Raw genomic sequence first — 18,768 nt, 5'->3', positions numbered from 1 at the left:
CTAGGGACTACGTTTTGACAAACACACACAAACAACAGGAATTTTCTGGCACAGAGATAGGGACTGCATTGTTACACACACGCACACAGCAGGGTCCTACTGACACAGTGCTAGGAACTGCATTGTGACACTCACACAGACAACCAACAGGGTCCTACTGGCACAGTGCCATGGACTGCATTGTCACACACACACACACAGCAGGGTCCTAATGGCACAGTGCTAGAGACTGCATTGTTACACACTCACACACAATGCAGTTTCCAATAGCACATAGCTAGGGATTCCATTGTCACACACACGTGTGCACACACAAATACTTACACAAATCCAGCACTGTCCTACTGGCAGAGTGCTAGGGACTACATTATCTCTCTCTCTCTCTCTCTCTCTCTCTCACACACACACACACACACACACACACACATCCAGCAGGGTCCTACCAGCACAGTGCTAGGGACTGCATTGTGACACACTCACACACACACACAGCAGGGTCTTACTGGCAAATTGCTAGGGACAGCATTGTGACACATGCACACACACACACTGCAGGGTCCTACCGGCGCAGTACTAGGGACAGCATTGTGACACACACAACCCAGCTGGGTCCTACTGGCACAGTGCTAGGGACTGCATGGTCGCACCCATGCACACACACATACATACACATATAGGGTCCTATTGGTACAGTGCTGGGGACCACATTATCACACACCCACACATGCACACTCACACCCGGCAGGGTCCTACTGGCCTAGTGCCAGGGATTGCATTGTCACACACGCACACACTCACACACAGCAGGGTCCTACTGGCATAGTGCTCGGGACTGCATTGTCACAAACATGTTCACACACACAACCAGCAGGGTCCTACTGGCACAGTGCTAGGGACTGCATTGTCGCGCACACACACACAGCGGGGTTCTACTGGTACAGTGCTAGGAATTGCATTGTGACACACACACACACAACCCAGCAGGGTCCTACTGGCACAGTGCTAGGGACGGCATTGTGACACACACACACACACAAAACCAGCAGGTTCCTACTGGCACAGTGCTAGGGACTGCATTGTGGCATGCTCACATACCCCTGACAGGGTCCTACTTGCACAATGCTAGGGTCTCCATTGTGACACACTCACACACAGAACCCAGCACGGTCCTACTTGAGCAGTGCTAGGGACTGCACTGTGACACACTCACACACACAAACCCAGCAGGGTCCTACTGGCACAGTGCTTGGGACTGCATTGTGACACACTCACACACACACCCCCAAGAGGGTTCTACTGGCATAGTGCTAAGGGCTGCATTGTCACACACTCACACACACACTAGGCAGGGTCCTACTGGCACATGCTAGCGACAGCATTGTCATACACATGCACGACGAACACACACACACACACACCCATCAGGGTCCTCTTGGCACAGTGTTAAGGACTGCATTGTCACACACTCACACATACACACTAGGCAGGGTCCTACTGGCACATGCTAGCGACAGCATTGTCACACACATGCACACACAGGGTCTTAATGGTACAGAGCTAGGGACTGCATTCTCTCTCTCTCTTTCTCTCTCTCTCACACACACACACACTCACACTTAGCAGGGTCCTACTGGCAAAATGCTAGGGACGGCATTGTGACACACTCACACACACACACACACACACACACACACACCCAGCTGGGTCCTACTGGCACAGAACTGGGGACTGCATTGTGACACACACAAACACCCACAAGGTCCTACTGGCACAGTTCAAGGGACTGCATTGTGACTCACTCACACACGCACCCTACAGTGTCCAAAGGCACAGTGCTAGGGACTGTATTGTGACACATACACACACACACCAAAGAGGGTCCTACAGGCACTGTGATAGGGACTGCATTGTCATACACATGCGCACAAACACAAATACACACACCCAGCAGGGTCCTACTGGCACAGTGCTAGGGACTACAATATCACACACTCATACACATACCCCCCCACACACCCAGCAGGGTCCTACTGGCACAGGATTAGGGACTGCATTGTCACACACTCACACACACACATAAACCCAGCAGGGTCCTACTGGCCCAGTGCCAGGGACTGCATTATCACACACTCACGCACATACACCCAGATACACACACCCAGCAGAGTCCCAGGACTCTGCTCAGGACTGCATTGTCTCACACACGTGCACACACAGAACCAGCAGGGTCCTACTGGCACAGTGCTAGGTACTGCATTGTGACACACACACACAACAGGATTCTACTGGCACAGTGCTAGGGATTGTGTTGTGACACACTCACACACACACACGCAAACCCAGCTGGGTCTTACAGGCACAGTACTAGGGACTGCATTGTGACACACACACACACACACACACACCCAACAGCATTCTCTTGCCACAGAGATAGGGACAGCATTGTGACACATGAACGCACACACACAGAGAGCCGGGTCCTACTGGCACAGTGCTAGGGATTGCATTCTCTCTCTCTCTCTCTCTCTCTCTCTCTCTCTCACACACACACACACACACACACACACAGACGCATACTCATAGCCCAGCAGGGTCCTACGGGCACAGTGCCAGGGACTGCATTGCCACACACACAGCAGGGTCCTAATGGCACAGTGCTAGGAACTGCATTGTCACACACACATGCACACACACATAAACACACACCCAGTAACGTCCTACTGGCACAGTGCTATGGACTGCACTGTGACACAGTCACACACACACGTAAACCCAGCAGAATCCTACTGACACAGTACTAGGGACTACATTGTGACACACATACCCACATACACAGAGAACACAGCCGGGTCCTACTGGCACAGTACTACAGACAGCATTGTGACACACACACACGCACAAGCACACAAACCCAGCAGGGTCCTACTGGCACAGTGCTTCGGACTGCATTGTCACACACACACACAAACTTGGCAGATCCTACTGACACTGTGCTCGGGACTGCATTGTGACACACATACACACACAAGTCAGCAGAGTCCAACTGGCACAGTGCTAGGGACTGCATTGTGACACACTCACACACACAACCCAGCAGGGTCCTACTGGCACAGTGCTAGACACTGCATTGTGACACAGTCACACACACCCAACAGGGACCTGCTGACACAGTGCTAGGGACTGCATTGTCATACACTCACACACACAGCAGGGTCCTACTTCCCCAGTGCTAGTGACTGCATTGTCATACACATGCACGCAAACACACACATAAACACACCCAAGAATGTCCTACTGACACAGTTCTCGGGACTGCATTGACATACACACGCGCACACACACACACCCAGTAGGGTCCTACTGTCACTGTGCTAGCGACTGCATTATGACACACTCATACACATACTCACACACACACACCCTACATGGTCCAACTGGCAAAGTGCTAGGCACTGTATTGTCACACCCTCACACATACACAGCAGTGTCCTACTTGTACAGTGCTAGGGACTGCTTGTAACACACACACACACTCAGCAGGGTCCTACTGGCACAGTGCTAGGGACTGCATTGTGACACACTCACACACAGCAGGGTCCAAGTGGCACAGTGCTAGGGAATTCAGTGTCTTACACACGTGCACAAACACCCAGCAGGGTCCTACCACTGGCATAGTACTAGGGAATGCATTGTCACACACACACGTGCACACACACATACACACGCACACAAATCCAGAAGGGTCCTACTGGCACAGTGCTAGGACCTGCACTGTCACACACACACACACACAAACATACACACACACCCATCAGGGTCCTACTGGCACAGTGCTAGGGACTGCATTGTAACACACACACACACACACACGTGTTGCCCCCCTTGGACCTGTGGCCATGCACCTGTCTGGAAATTGCGAGATTGTGTGTTGTTGCTTGTTAGGTTAAACAGGGTCATACCCGTGCAGGGTGGATCCCAAACCTAATCACTTCCGAGTTATTAACAAAGGACCTGGCAGACCATGTCTCCCCCCACCCCACCCCACCCCCACACACAGCGGGGGCTCAGACGACACGTGAGGGGCCTTCTGTAAGTTAATCAGCCCCAGTGAGGCAGACAGACGCCAGAACCCAGGAGAGACGCTCTCTGGAGGACCCCACTGGGACTCCCAGCCCCCAGACCTGGCCGACACAAATGTCTGTTTGTCGGAGTTACTAATTGCGGCTTGTGTGACAGCAGCACTAGGGACCTGAGACACACGGCTTTTAGTTTTCAGGGACTCGGGTGACAGGATTAGTGACAGGAACTGTCTCGCAAGATTGGTGTGAGGACAAAGGCAAGAATAAGGCCCCAGGTCAGAGCTGTATGCTCGGCACCAGCCAGACAAGAGATGGCAGGAGCCGCCACAGGGTGGCAGCGTAGACTGGTGAATTCCCCATGCACGCTGCACGGGACAAGGCAGGGGCAGAGGTTACCAACCTGGCTGCCCCTCATCCCTCAGAGCTGAGTGGTGTCAACCCGGTGGGTGTCAGCTGTCTCCTCCACAGAGCCCCATGGCTCCTCACTGTGGGCGTGTCTCCTCCACCAGAGCACAGGGAGGAACAGTGTCCTTGACCGGTGGCGTGTCCTGGACGGTGCTTCCACATGTAGCAGTGTGCTTTGTTCCACCCTCTCTGACAGAGGCCCCCTGGTTGGTTTCTGATGCCTTCGCCTGTGCAGAGCCGTGCAAGGGGGCCGAGAGCAAGTGCCTGACCTGCTGCCCCATCTGGGGACCGCCCTTGAGGTGGCGTGGGGTTGGGAGAGGCTGGCCAACTCTGCGTGTGTTGCAGCTGGCCCTCATGGGTGCTGTCCCGCACTCAGTGAAGGGTGGGCACCCGCTGTACCTCTCGCCACCGGGGTGCCTGGGTTAGGGTTATTTCGGAGGCTCCTCCTCCGAAGTCTGGAAATGCAGCTACGCAAAAGGGCCACACTTTGGTAGTGACGTATGAGCCTTGTAGTGTGGGCACAGTGGTTACTCAGTGGGCCGCTGAGAAAGTTGGGTTTATTGTGCCAACTAGGCCAGTGGGAGCATGCGGGTGGAGTTTAATCAGGTCGCAGCTTGATTGGAGGACAAGCCAAGTCAATAAAGACAGCCGGCATCCCATGTCCCGCTTGCTCCGCAGGTGATCGCAACGGTGTCTTGCTAGTTCTTCAGTTGGAACTTCAGCTAGCTCTCTGCCGCCGTCGTGTGCTGCCTACCTGGGGGCCAAGCCAATGCGTGGAGCCTGTCGCTAGAGCTTGCGGCTCCGAGACCTGCTTTGCCAGGTTGCTGTACCCCTTTGGGGCCTGCTTCTCTAAGCTCCTGGAGCTCCTGACGTTTGCTGACCCACCTTGTTGAGAGAAGACTCAGCTATCTGCTGGCAGCCCCAGGGAGTTGAAGGACTCCCGTATATTTATTAACTCTTCCATGAAAGTGAGTTGAACCGAGCCCTGTTGTATTCCTTCTGGCTGTAGAAACCTATTCATACATATGTAATCATATGGGTCCTGGTTTTGTTTCCCTAGAGAACCCTTTCTAACACAGTGGCTAACAGCGGGGTCATGAGTTCAACACAACCAGCCACTCTGCAGGAGAAAGATGAAGCTTCTTCCACTCCTAAAATGATTGACAGCCTCAGAAACCCACTTGGGCAGTTCTCCGCTGTCCCTCACTCATTCACTCTGCCATCGAGTCAATGGTGACACACCAATCCCCTGGGGGTTTCTGAGACTGTAACTGTTTATGGGAAGTAGAAAGCCCAGTCTTTCGTCCACGGAGCTGCTGGTGGCTTTGAACTGCCAACCATGAGGATCACAGTCCAATGCGTAACCACTGCACCACCAGGGCTCCATCCCATTGGGTCACTGTGAGTTGGCATGGAGTCAGTGGCAGGCAGTTTGGTTTTTGTGTGTGTGGTTTTTTGATTGGCAGCCCTGACCCCAGGCGCCTGGGTTTTCCCCAAGACTGTGGAAATGTTTGCTCTGGAAACAACTACGACCATCTGTATCATCTGTAACACTGTAGTTGTAAATGTAACAGGGACACCTGTGTCATGTTCTGCACAACACCTCTGAGGGCCAAATCGCAGGGCTCCTTGAAATACCCAGAGCCCACCTCCCCTCACAGCCCCTCTCATGGTCTCCCGCTGCCTCGATCCAAGACTGGTTCCCCACTGCTCCCCAACTGGACCACCAGCCTGTGAAGGGCAGCGACCGTGTGGCCCTCTCCACAGTGACAAACTGCTAGCTGGCTGGTATCGAGTGCTTAGTCCGTGTTAGCCTCTCTTTGGAATTTTTCTCACTTCTAGTGATCTTATGAGGCTGCTATCGCTGCCTGCTCTGACTCACGGACACCACGGAACGACAGAAAAAAAACACTGCCCACTGCCCTCCTCGGTGCCTGATGGGGCCACTGCCATGGTGGGAGGCTCATGCATGGGCTTACAATGGGGAGACTAGCTGGGCACCCTTCCTCCATTTCAGTCTGGAGGCTGTGTGGCCACCAACACGCACGCCTCCACTGAGGTGTGGGCTGTGCTGAAGATGCACTGGCCGGGAACCAAACCTGGGTGCTCCTGCAGGGACAGCCTCGACTCTAGTGCTGAGCCAGCACCCGTGATGCCGAAAAGTTATCCTCTGCTAGGGTGTGAAAGAGCCGAGGGCACGTGTAAGGTCACACAGCCCGATCACTGGGCAGCAGCCAAGCCTGATGACAGGGGCAGAAGCCAATGCTGGCCGCAGCAAGGAAGGAGCTCGCCAAGTCCTGGCCGATTGGTGGGACCAAGGAGCCCACACAGCTTGTGGATGTGATTCTCTTACAGATGCGAGTTAGTGGCTGAACAATGAACTTGAAAGAGCCCACAGCAAGTCTGGTAACCGGAAGCTTGAGGGCCTCTGCCATTCGCAGGTTTCAGTGTCAAAAGAAGCGTGATACTGTGCCAGGTCAGGCGTGCCTGGATTCCCCTTCTCCTGTTTCTGTCATTCCCTCTCTGTCTGGGGGTGGAGGGCACGCTTTGGCTGGATCTGGGACCCGTGCAGTGGAAGAATTCCTGGGGGAATGTTTCCCCTTGCGGGGTGAGTCGGCTGGATCTGTCACTACACTCGTTGCCGGGAGAGGGGCGAAGACATTACACGGACGGCTGTGTGTGATCGGGGATTGGACTAGGCTCGCTCCCCAGTGCCCGCGTCCTTGGCAGTTCCTGAGGGATAGGAGTGTGCGCTGTCCCACGTGGGCCCGATGGAGGGCCACCCCTGACCACCGTTCGAGATAGCCTGAAGCTGTCCACTCCCACAAAGAGCCACCGTGTTGGGATCCCACAGGGGCAGCGCTCCTAGCCCGAGGGTCTTGAGTCGGAATCGCCCGAGGGCCGAGAGTCTGCTCTTTGAGGAACAGCTGGGGTTGAGGTTGGCCGGGGCAGAAAGGAGGGTTGTTTGTGTGATAGCAGTTTCAACTCTGACAGTCGCGCATATCTAATGAACCCCCCAGTAAAGGCTCTGGACACTGACGTGTGGCCCAGCTTCTGGGCTTGGCGATACTTGAGGATGTGGAGTGGGGGTGAGGCTGCTCAGGACGCAGAGGCTGTTGTGTTGGCGCCCCGTCCAGCCCTGCATTAGACTTCTGTATTTGTCACCCGGGCCTCACCTTCAAATGCCCTCACTGAGTCATTGGAGCGAGTTTTCAAACATGGGGTGGCTGGCGGGGGTCACGCGACCCTGCAGGGGAAGTCCTGGTGGGCTATGCCTCGTGCTGTTAACCAGGAGGTCACCCATTCGAAATCACCAAGCCGCTGTGTGACAAAGATGAGGGTTCTGCTCCCACAAAGTAGAACCACGAAGCCGACGAAGGGGAAAGGGGGCAAGTCTACCTGCAGAGTCGACTGGCGGCAAGAGCCAGACTTTGAATTTCTGAGTGAACTTGGGGTCAGCCGGTGTGAAGGGAGGGTGGCCGGGGACCTCCTTTAACTGTGGGGCGTGTTGAGACTGGGTGTATTCAGAGGAATTCTGAAATCAAATGGAACAAAACCAAAGTCACTGCCAACAAGTAGATGCTCTGGGCTCTGTAAGAGCGAACAGTGAAGTCTCCGTTTGTGCACAAATGGGGACAAGTCAGCCATCGGGATTACCCAGCTATTTGATCTCTCTCTCTCTCTCTCTCTCTCTCTCTAACTATAGACAAGTAACACAATGCAGTTGTTGTTGAAGTTGCGGGACAGGATTAATATCTTGGAACCTCTTCTCCCTCCATAAGGAATGCTACCTGAAACAGGGGTCACTATCAATTACAGCCATGGTGTCTCACATGTAACAGTAGGTCTCACTCAGGTGGACGCCCGTGAACACCAACCCTGGGGTTTTCTTAACACTCCGAATCCAGGCGCCCTCCCAGGCAGTCCGACACAGAGCAGGCAGAAGGAGGGCGGACGCGGAGCCTCAGCTTTCTTCGCCGCCCCTCCTAGGCATCACTGAAATGAAAACTGGCCATGGAAGCCTTTCCTCTGTGCCAACTATGTGTTTGTTTGTTTTTTAAGAATGGAGATTAAAAAAGAAAAGAAAGCGGCAAAGGCATTTTATTTCACTTCGATTGGAGTGAGAAAGTAATGAGTCCCAGGAACATAAAGGCAGGGCGCTCACACCACACCCAGCTCTGCTTCCCATGAGGCATCCAATGCTGAGGACAGCCGTGGAGAGGCCGCAGGCAGGGCCTGCTGGGCAGGGGCCACGCTGGGAGCCTCTGGGGCACTCGGCTGTGGGAATGTCGGGGTGGGAGACGGTGCTTGCCGATGGCACCCTCGAAGCCCCCAGCCGGGGTGCCTGGGGCAGAGCCCCATCTCTGCTCTTTGACCGAGGAAGAAGTTGTTACAGGGATGGGGTGCCCCAAATAAGAAGCATGCAGCCCTTTATTAAGATTTTCAAAGTCTCTGCTCATAGTTCTGTATATTACATGACTGTGTTATACAAATACATTTATTTACAAAAACACCCTAGTGGTGCAAACCTGTTGCTTTTATTCCTTTTTTTTTAAAAAGAAAACTTTAATGGATAGTCCCATTTCCTGCCCACCCCCCACCTCCCCCAATCCCCTGTGTTTTTAAAGCATGCATAAAAATTAACTTTGGTGTGGGAAAACAAAACTATGTGCTCTCACACACAGGATTTTTGTTGTTGTTAAGGTGGATTCATATTTACATATCTACAGAAGTGGATTGGTGTCATAATTTTAAAACCCACAATGCAATATAGTGTGGCTACCGGGTCCCCGGAAAACTAAACAAAAACCGTAACCAAAAAAAAAAAAAAAACAAAGCTGGGGTGAGAGACTACAAAGGAAATGAGAGAATCCCGAGAGGTGAAAAACAAAGCAAAAACGCAACCAAAAAACTTGGAAAGCAAAGAGAACGCGCTTGCCTCTGGGGCAGCCCGTGATTAGACACGTGTCCACCGCTGTGCAGCGGGTCAGGGTTACCTTCTACACGGCGCGCCCTGCTGGCTCGTGTAGCGGTTCGTTGGCTTGCTGTCTAGCACACTACTTCCAAATCCACAGTGCTATAGTATAAAAATGTTTTGGCAAAAAAAGGTCTCGAAAGGAACTATGATGTTTTGACAAAAATAGAAATCTGTAATAAATGCTAAATCACACTAAAATAAAAGGGAAATATCTTATAGTCCTCTGTTTTACACTCTGTATAGTCACACTTGTGTAATTTCTCTGTTCACTCCTAGTCTCGGTAATGAAAAATAAGTTTTATACAAAACATACTGAAACTCTGGCATCATACATGTTTTACATGCTGAATACACCCCCTCCCCTCCCTTCCCCTCCCCCGGCCGCGCATCCTGCCCTGCCCTCTCAGGACGAAGCCACGTGCTCCCTGACAGGTACTGAATGCAGAGACTGTGACACTAGGCAAGCAGGACAGAACAGAGCAACAACATAGCACAACAGGAAAGCAAACAAAGCCCGCCCCTTAGCGACGACACCTACAAGGTCTAAGCCTCAAATTAGATGGCCATCGGTGACGCTCTCTGGTGAAAACACGCGGCCTCGCAGCCCACGAAGATGATTTTTTTTAAAGTCTGTTTCCTTTTGTAAGACAGCTGCCACGCCGTGCCTAGTGGGGTTTGGCCTTAAGAGGACTCCTTGGCTGTGGATGCGGTGGCTCTGCTGGAACTTCCATTCTGCACCTTGTAGCTGGTGAGGCTGGGCGTGTGGATGGTCCGGATGCTCTTGGCACCTTGGCTCAGGGCGCTGGGGGAGGCAGGGGAGGGAGGGGAGGAGGAGGAGGAGGAGGAGGAGGGGGCGGGCGGGGCTGCGCGCCCATTTTGAGTCTGCAGGGGGAAGGAAAGAAGGTGACCTTTACCTGGATGAGGGGGGCTCTGAAACTTCAAGGAGCCATTAGAGACGGAGGGGATGAGGGAGGCCGAGTGGGCGGCTCGTCCTGGCTGGGGGCTGAGGGGGTTAGAAGAAGCAGCGGGGGGTTTAGTGGCAGGCAGCGGCGTGGGGAGGTTAGAGCTGTCCCCACCGGAGGAGGGCAGAGAACCGCTTTTCCCAGAGCTGGGAGAAAGGGCTGGAATCTTAGAGGCGGGTAAGGAGGGGGAAGTAGGTTTACAGTCCCCACCAGCTTTCTTAGCACTTCCATTGGCCTGTGAATAAAGATTGCGGGAGACAGTTTGTCAGAGAGCTGGTCACACGATCCAATCCGGGGCCTGGCAACACAGCCCTTCTGAGAAAAGTTAAACCAAAGGAAAACTCTCTCTCTCTCTCTCTCTCTCTGAGAGACAGGGCAAGGTCTGAGCTCAAGTCTCGGCGTGCTGTCCCAGACCTGGACCTGGTAGTGCTCAGCAGAGGGGTCAGGGCACTGGATCACATCCGAACTGAGTGCTGGGCCGGCCAGGTGTCTGGATTGTTACTGGGGTCGGGAGGTGGGTGAGGGGCAGGTCGGGGAGGGTACCAGGGAGCAGTCCACATGCTACGTTGGGATCCGTGAGTAAGGGCAGTTCGGCCGCAGGCTCTCTGTGTGGCCCGAGTTTTTCTCTGGCACGCACCACTACATCCACCAGGGCAAGCCCCGGGCCCGATGCGGAGCGACACAGTCCCGGAGGAGAGGGTGCTCGAGGGCAAAGCATGCACCGGGCGCGGTGGGCGCTTTCCATGGGCCTTCCTCCGGACTTCCTCCATGCCCCCAGGTCCAGGTGCCTGCCCAGACCGTTCGTTTCCCAAGGAAAGCGAATGAAAGCAGAGAGCCCCACAAAAAAGACACCCCCCAAACACCTGCGAGTTTGAGGTACACTAAGGCAGCCCCTTCCTTGCTTCTGAACATAATAGCAAGACTGTTCGTGGCGATCCGCAAAGTGGGCTTAGGGTAAAACTACCTGACGGAACTGGCGGGGATCCTGCAGTTTGGACGGTTTGCTGGGCTTGTCCGTGCTTCCTGGTCTGTTCTTGGCACTCATGGGCACGGGCATCCTGCTTGCCTGCGTGGTCCCACCGGAGGCCTGCGGGGAGCAAGAGGAGCAGGGGGGAGAAGGCGGCGCGTGAGCACCGGGCGAAAGGCCCACGGCAGTGTGCAGAGCAGCCAGGAGTGAAAAGCCCCCGTCCCACGTGCAGCAGAGCCCCAAGAGGCGGACGTCAGGAGACACCAGGGGGATCCCAAGAATCACACAGAATCCACAGCCCCCCGCCCCCTTACTGATCAGACAGGTTTTAATGTGGGTAGGGACCAGGGCAATCACATCACACAGCAAATGGTTGACCCCCGCGTTTGCCCAACACCAGTCAGCAACAGAGACTCAATTAGCGGTTAGACACCTGGGGGGTGGGGGTGGGGTGGAGTGTGAGAGAGGCCTCAAGGGGAGCAGACACAAAACCGAGCCACCTGCAAGAAGCGCGTCGATCGTGAGACCCCATGGGGCACGGGTGATTACGGCGGACTTAGGAAAGCGGTCCACTCTTCAGTTTGCACCGGACCAAGGTACCTTACGTGAAGCCGCAGGGGGAGCCGTGGGGGGTTCTGGGGCGCTGGAACCTTCGTCCGGGGCGGGTGCGCTGTGGGGAGAGGCCTCTTGGACCAGGTGGGACGAGCTGGTGGTAACCGCAGCTCTGTCGGGCAGACACGGGGTGTCCACGAGGGCTTTGGGGCTCATCTCGCTGATGGTGTTCTCCAGTTGCTTAATGGTCTGCTCCAGGCTGTCCAGCGTCTTGTAGGTGCTTTTCCGAATGTCATCCGTCCGCGAGGGCTGCCACGGGCTCTCAAGGGCCGGCGCTCGGGGGGGCTCCCCGGGCTGAGGCCTGGCGATCTCGAACCGCTTGGCTTCCTTGTGCTGCTTCAAGGCCCCGTCCTCTTCCTCCTCTTCGTAGACCACCACCTGCAGGGTCTTCCTCCCCGTCCTCGTGCCTGTGCGGATGGCCTGGGTGAGGGCGGCCAGCTGCTTTTTCGGGAAGCGGAACTTGAACTTTTTCTTGGGGCTCTCCGGGTGCTCCTCCGTGAGGTCCCACTTGCCCTCGGAGGCTGGCACATCGGCCTGCCCCAACTGGCCGAGATCAGGCCTGCCCGCCTCCTGCCCCCCTGGCCCGCTGGCCCCGGTGGGCCGGGAGGCTGGCTTCCCCGTGCTCTCAATCTCCTGCCTCGGTCTCAGGCTGGCCGGGGCCACGGTCTCCGGACACACCTGGGGAGGGTTGTACTGGTTGGCGGCGGGGTCTCCGCCCTCCTCCTCCTCCTCAATCTTGTCCTCGGTCATCATTTCCTCTAACTCCCCGTCACACTCCTCAAAGATGGTGGAGAGCCTCTTGTAGGCAGCCCGGATGTCCATGGGCTCCTCAAAGATGATGATCACCGGCTTCTTGTCCAGGCACACGACCGGCGTGTCGCCCTCCAGGGCCCCCGGCCGGGTGCTCAGCTCCTTCTTGGCGTCGACGTTCACCGTCTGTACATCTTCGCCCTTCCTGCTCACGATGTCCCGAACCTCCCCGCTGGACAGAACCTGGACGGCCGTTTTGGTGATCATGAAAGCGATGTTGTCCGTGGAGGGGGCTTCTTCCGCAGGAGAACTTAACGGGGATTCTCCTCCCTCGCCGGGGGTCAGGCTGGCGTGCCTCCCGCCCTTGGACCTCAGGACAACTTGCCCTACTTCGGCCAGGGAACCTTCTGGATCCTGTGCTCTGCCTCCAGGGACACTCAGTTCGGTCGACCTAGCGGGAGGGGGAAGGTGGCCCTTCTGGGCGCTTTGCTGTCCCAGTGGGGTCACTTCCTTTCTCTTTCCATGGCTCACCCACTGGCTCTGCGACTCGGAGACTCCAGGCCCTTTGCCGAGTTCCTCCTCCAGGGAGCCGATGGCGGCCATGCTGGGATTGGCTCTCGGTGCATTTTTCTGGGAACAGTCTCGGCTGTCCCCTGTAAGCAGGCGCCTGCCGGAGTCGGGTTTCTCCTTCATGGAAACGCCAGCTGTGTATTCAGATGTTCTCGGGGTATCAGAGCTACTGCTCTTCCCGCCGCCTTCCCACTTGTCCTGAGGATGGTCACCTCGTGGCCGTGACCCTGCAGGAACCTGGGAGGGCGAGCAGGCGGAGGAGGGAAAGCACACACATCCATCAGAGATGGGCCTGCACAGGGCGGTTACTAATCTGCAAGCTCGCGGGGGGGACGCGGGTCTGGTGGACTCACCTTTTGGGGTTCCACTTGGGGTCCACTTTCAGATTCAACTTCAGAGTTCCGTACGTCTTCATGGAAAAATTTCAAATTCTGGTAGGATAGCGTAGGACATGTTACTCCACAAAAACCACACCCCCCTCCCAAAGTGGACTACCACTACGTCGCTCTTTGAAGTCTACGTCCAAACCATGCTAGCCGCGCACACTGGCCACACAGCACACCACACGCCGACAGCTCTGTCTACCTCGCGAGGCTTTGTTCTCCAACTTCCAGAACGCCCTGGGTCGGCCCAGGATGGAAAATCCTAGTGAGCGAAATAGCGTCTGGATTTCAAATTTGGTAGGGGGCTGGTTTAGAGACTCAAGGGGCCAATCCTGCAGGACCACCCCCCTCCTTTCAACAGCTGATGGCAAGCACAGTGGAATTGCAGACCAGAAGAACCTCGGGGCCCGGAAGACACCCAACATCCTGGCCGGCAGAAGACTGGTTCTGAGCCAGGTCTGTTCCTCTGCTGTGGAACGTTGGGCAGGTCACTTCTCCTCCGGTTCATGATTTTCAGCCCCCTGCCTTGCCTCTTTCAGAAAAACTGCCCTGAGAGACCGCTGCAGGGTTGGGGATGGTACTTCAAGATTAAAGCGCAGCACCATTTCTCCCTGGCCCGAGTTTGAAGATGAACCCATGGTTTTTGAACTTCCAAGTTGAAAGTGTTGCAGGTAGCCTTCAAACTCACAAACGCAGCCAAGGTGGCCGCATCTAAAGGACCGACAGTGAGCACGCAGCCAGAGTATCATCTCCGCCTCTCTGCCTCGGACCGCGGCCGCTCACGCGGTGACGGTGGCAGCTGGGTGCAGCTCCCACTCTGGACATTCTGTGGTGCAGGGTGGAGACTGTTTCTCTCCAGGGTCCTCAAGGGCCCAGCAGGGAGGGTGCGGGTCCCGGGTGCTTGGTCAGGCATCAGTGTGATGAGGGGTCTTCGAGCCCGGGCCTAGACTGCTCAACTGCCATGCCTTGCCATGTCCAAACCACCACCGCCCAGTCTGCTGGTGGCAGAAGCCCAAGAAGGGGCAGCACACGACCCCCTTTGGTGAAAGACCCTCTGAAGAAAGCGAAGACGACAGCGTCACAGCCACGACCGTGCAGTCCCCCTGCCCTGGCGGAACACGGACACACACTCCAGGCGTAACGCACGAGCAACAAGGTCAGTATTAATCACATGAAAACGCAGAAAATGCGCGGGGCACCGGCCATCAGCCACCCCCTCCTGTTGACTTCCTCTGCCCGCCCCCAAACACACACCACGATGCGGCCAACCGGAAGAGGCTTCAAGAAGATTGAACACGGAGGGCAGGGTGTCACGCACAAGAGAATGCACTCTCCGATTCAGAGAAGGAATGGGTCTGCCTGTCCTTGTCACCTGAAGCTGCCTGGCTGCCCCTCTCCCCGCATCCACCCCACCCACCCACCTCGCCATTTACCAGGGGCTGGGGCTGGCGTCGTTCTGATTGGTCTGAACCCGGCCCTACTCAACATTAAGGACGGTCAACGTCAGTCTGCAGTCCACCCAGTTAGGAACTGATTTCGTGGTCAAGACCCTCCTCCCGTGGGCAGTCCACGGAGATCAAGACGTCAGGTATGGGTTTTACAGCTCCGCACATTCTCTTCACCGGATTTGGGAAGAGAATCAATGTATCAAAGCAACCCTGTTAATTGTATCGAGTAATTTAGCCCTCAACCTCAGCTAATCCCAGATGGTGGACTTGGGGTTGATTTCTTTGGCAGTCCAGGGAGTTCGGAATCTGCAAGAAAGGCAGCTGTCCTTCCTTCTTATCTGTTCATGAACTTGGAGTGCTCTGACGGCTGGCGGTGGTGCTTAATGTGTGCACGTCCTTTTAGCGTCTAGGAAGTTATTTAGAAACGAAGAGACGTCATGACAGAAAAACTGCCTCAAACGGAAGTACGAAGCTGGCACTTTCTGATAGGTGCTCCCCCGAGATTAAAGAAATGTGTGATCCAGGGATGGGTTGGCAGTTAGCCCAGGTGAAGGGTAATCGTGACAAAAGTGGTGGGTGGTGGTGGCAAGCTTGCTTCTGATGGTTCTGATGAGACAGACTGAGCCTCTGGGGAGAAGCGTCAAGAATAAGATGCTACGACTGATCCCCGGCAGAGCTGGGGACTCAGAAAAGGCCTGCTTGTTAACTAGGGTAAGTGGGGTGGGGGCTTCAAATCACAGGACGAGGGCCTCCGTGCCGACTGTGCAGTCAATCAGGAGCATTCTCCAATGAGCTGGTGGCTGTTCCGGAAGGGTCTTTGAGAGAAGCATCAAGTCCCCGGTCCCTGAGTGCGACAGAGCGAGCCAGCAGCCCCCTCCGTGGGTGGCCGTCAGGCCACCAAGGACGTCCGCCACCTGCAGCAGCAATGTGAGTTGGCGGGCTAAATTCTCACTGGCAGGAGGTTTTCCTCATTAGAAAGTTGTATCTGTAACAACCTCACACCTCGGCTTGCCATCATTTCCTGTGTCAGGCACCTCGCTGGTGCCATACAAGGTCTCCCCTTGGGGTCTGGCAGCCAGGGAGGAGGGCGTGGGGCCGCCTTGGGGCTGGGACTCGGAAGTCCCTAGCAGAGTTCGGCGAGCCTAGCCCTCAGGTGTTAGGGCCCAGGATCCAACCCACGAGTCGCTGACTCATGTCATCATGGACTCCTTTGCTTGGCTGCCATCTGCCTTCTGAAATGTGTGTGGCTTTGAGGTGTGTGGAAACTTTCCATTGCCTTTCATTCCATTTTTCCACAGACTCTTTCAAACCCTCGCATAAGAGTTCCTTCGGGGCTGGAGCTGGAGCTGGTCAGGATCAGCTCACTAATCCCGAAATTTAGACACACACGCTAAATAAAATAAAACAGCTCCAACTTCAATCTGCTGTTCTAACACTCAGGTTAACGTGACCACGAGGAGCTTCCTCACAAAGCACGCCCAGCATTTCCTGGTAATGATTAGTATGTGCCTAAGTATCGCTGAGCCCAGCAGGTAATTTTACACGGTCTTCTTGCTACTGAACTTGATAGCCTGGAAGGCACACTTTGAGAATGTGGAGACTTGAAGAGCAAATTCTAGGTTTCATCCTTAAACCTTGGGGAAAATACACTTGTAGGTTTCTTTGAGGCCAAACCCAGGAGCCCTGGTGACACAGTGGGTTACACGCTGGTCTGCTAACCACAAGGTCAGCAGTTTGAAGCCACCAGCCGGTTCTTGGGAGAAAAGTGAGGTTTTGTCGAGGACCAGCTGCCAGGATGACAAAGTCACTGGCGGTCTTCCCCGGAAGTCAGGGACTCAGGTGAGGTGCAAGGCTTTGTGTGACCTTCACAACAGTCACTGTCTACAGGACACGCCAGCAGCTCAGCTAATGGAGCGTGCTGATTGCGAGTCAAGGTTCTGTGAAGTCCTAGGAACAAGGGACAAAGAGATGTTCTGCCTGCCAAGTTCCACAAGTGACTTGGGCCTAAGCTTTACAATGAAGTCGTTCGAGGTTGGTCTCTGCTTGGAGCTCCTGATCCCATGCTGTCTCTGTGTCTCTTTCGGGCATCCCGACCCCGACTTTCAGGGTCTCTCGTGGTTGCTGTGCAGGTGCAAGGCCTTCGCTTCCACGAACATTGACCGCCGTGGACACCGCAGCGGCACTTCTGCTCTGTCCTACGGGGTGGCTGTGAGGCGGAAGCAACTGGTTGGCAGTGAGATTAGTTTTGCAGTTGAGGAGGATATACTGGCTGGCAGGCTTGGAGCTCTACCATGCGCTTCCTTCCCTGAATGCAAGGCGTGCACTGATTGGTAACATAATTTCTTTCTGCCTGAGAAGAGATGTTAAACAAAGGAAAACATGCTCCATGTGAGCAGTGCCTCTAGTTTTCCTATTTCTGTTCTAAAAACCCTGAAAGTAAGTCCCTCCGTCCTTGTGTGGCTCACGTAGTCAGAGGCTCAGCCACAACTGGAAAGGCTGGTGGTTCGAGTCTCCCTCGAAGTAACCCCGCAGGAAAGGCCTGGGGTGGACTCTCAAGAAATCAGTCGATGTGAATCCAGCACAGCCCAGTTCTCCTGGCCTCGCCGGAACCTGGTTTGGCTTGATGTGTGACCCGCTCGCTCGTCTGGGAAGATGCCCTTTCATTCTGCACACACTCCCGTGAGCTGCGTGCTTGGGCACATGCGTTCACACTGGACAACGGAGCCGCATGGCTCCGCTCCACACCCAAACCTACGTGTCTCCATCAGTCTAAGAAAACCAAGCACAGAGCAGAGAAGGGTGCACAGAGGGACAGGCACAGGGGAGCGTGTTAGTATCCGAGCAGGGAAAAAAGGGCTGTCAGGAGCGTGTGGCAGGTGCCTGGTGCCACGTTACCTTCTTGTCCTTGGGTGGGACTGTGGCCCCGGGCCTAGTGTCTTTAGGGTGACTGTCTGTCCGCAACTGCTCGGCATGGCTGTTTGAGTTTGCGTCTGTAAAGGGACACTTCTGGAAAGCCTAAAGGATTAAATAGTGAGGTTAACATGGGCCAGGCTGTCCCGAGGAGGGAGGAAAGGGGGGAAGCAGGCTGGGAAGCCCGAGGCATCGGCCCCCGGCCCGGCGCTGCACACAGACAGGCAAGCAGGCAGGCACGAGGCCAGCAGGGTGCCCCTGGCAAACCTGCTCCTCTGTCGAGCCAGCTGCAGGCATGGCAAATGCTTCTGACTTGTACTCGCACCACCACCCTCGCCCCCATCCTGTGGGGGGTCCGTTCTGGACTTAGTTGCGTGGTAGTTACATAATCTGATGTCAATTTGAGACTATCGAGAGTGAAGGGGGTGGGGCTTAGCTTGTCAATCAGACCGCAGCTTGATGACCTCATTTGGAGGCACTACTAAGGAGATAACTAGTTTGCTGGAGGTGGGGCACACACTCACTCCCTGTGAGACATTCCTGTTGACAAGACACATGGAGCTACGCTGATGGCAGCCAGAGCCTTGGAGCTGGAGAAGCCATGTGGAGACCCTGGTGCCAGCGCTGAGATGCTTCCACCACCAATGGTTCCACAAGGCTTTCCACCCACTGGCCTGGGATCTTCCTGCATTCAGCGTCATTGC

At 55.2% G+C, this 18,768-nt stretch overlaps 1 protein-coding gene across 19 annotated transcripts in view; it reads right to left on the bottom strand.

Annotated features, from left to right (window-relative positions):
• Window positions 1-8,567: 8,567 nt before the first annotated feature.
• The window catches only part of KIAA1217 (KIAA1217 ortholog), a 944,408-nt gene continuing 934,207 nt past the window's right edge, over window positions 8,568-18,768 (bottom strand). For 13 of the 19 annotated variants that reach the window (XM_075552493.1, XM_075552494.1, XM_075552500.1 and 10 more), the window contains 5 exons: window positions 18,050-18,169; window positions 13,677-13,754; window positions 11,992-13,560; window positions 11,389-11,511; window positions 8,568-10,659 (listed from right to left, as the gene is read on the bottom strand). In XM_075552493.1, coding sequence (XP_075408608.1) covers window positions 10,144-10,659; window positions 11,389-11,511; window positions 11,992-13,560; window positions 13,677-13,754; window positions 18,050-18,169 — 2,406 coding nt within the window. In that variant the 3' untranslated portion in view covers window positions 8,568-10,143. The other 6 variants (XM_075552503.1, XM_075552502.1, XM_075552496.1 and 3 more) reach the window with 5 other exon arrangements.

The sequence above is a fragment of the Tenrec ecaudatus genome, chromosome 6 (genome assembly GCF_050624435.1).
Source record: "Tenrec ecaudatus isolate mTenEca1 chromosome 6, mTenEca1.hap1, whole genome shotgun sequence".
In the NCBI taxonomy this organism is placed as follows: Eukaryota; Metazoa; Chordata; class Mammalia; order Afrosoricida; family Tenrecidae; genus Tenrec; species Tenrec ecaudatus.
The sequence above is the reverse complement of the archived record's forward strand: the minus strand, read 5'-3'. Positions and strand labels throughout refer to the sequence as shown.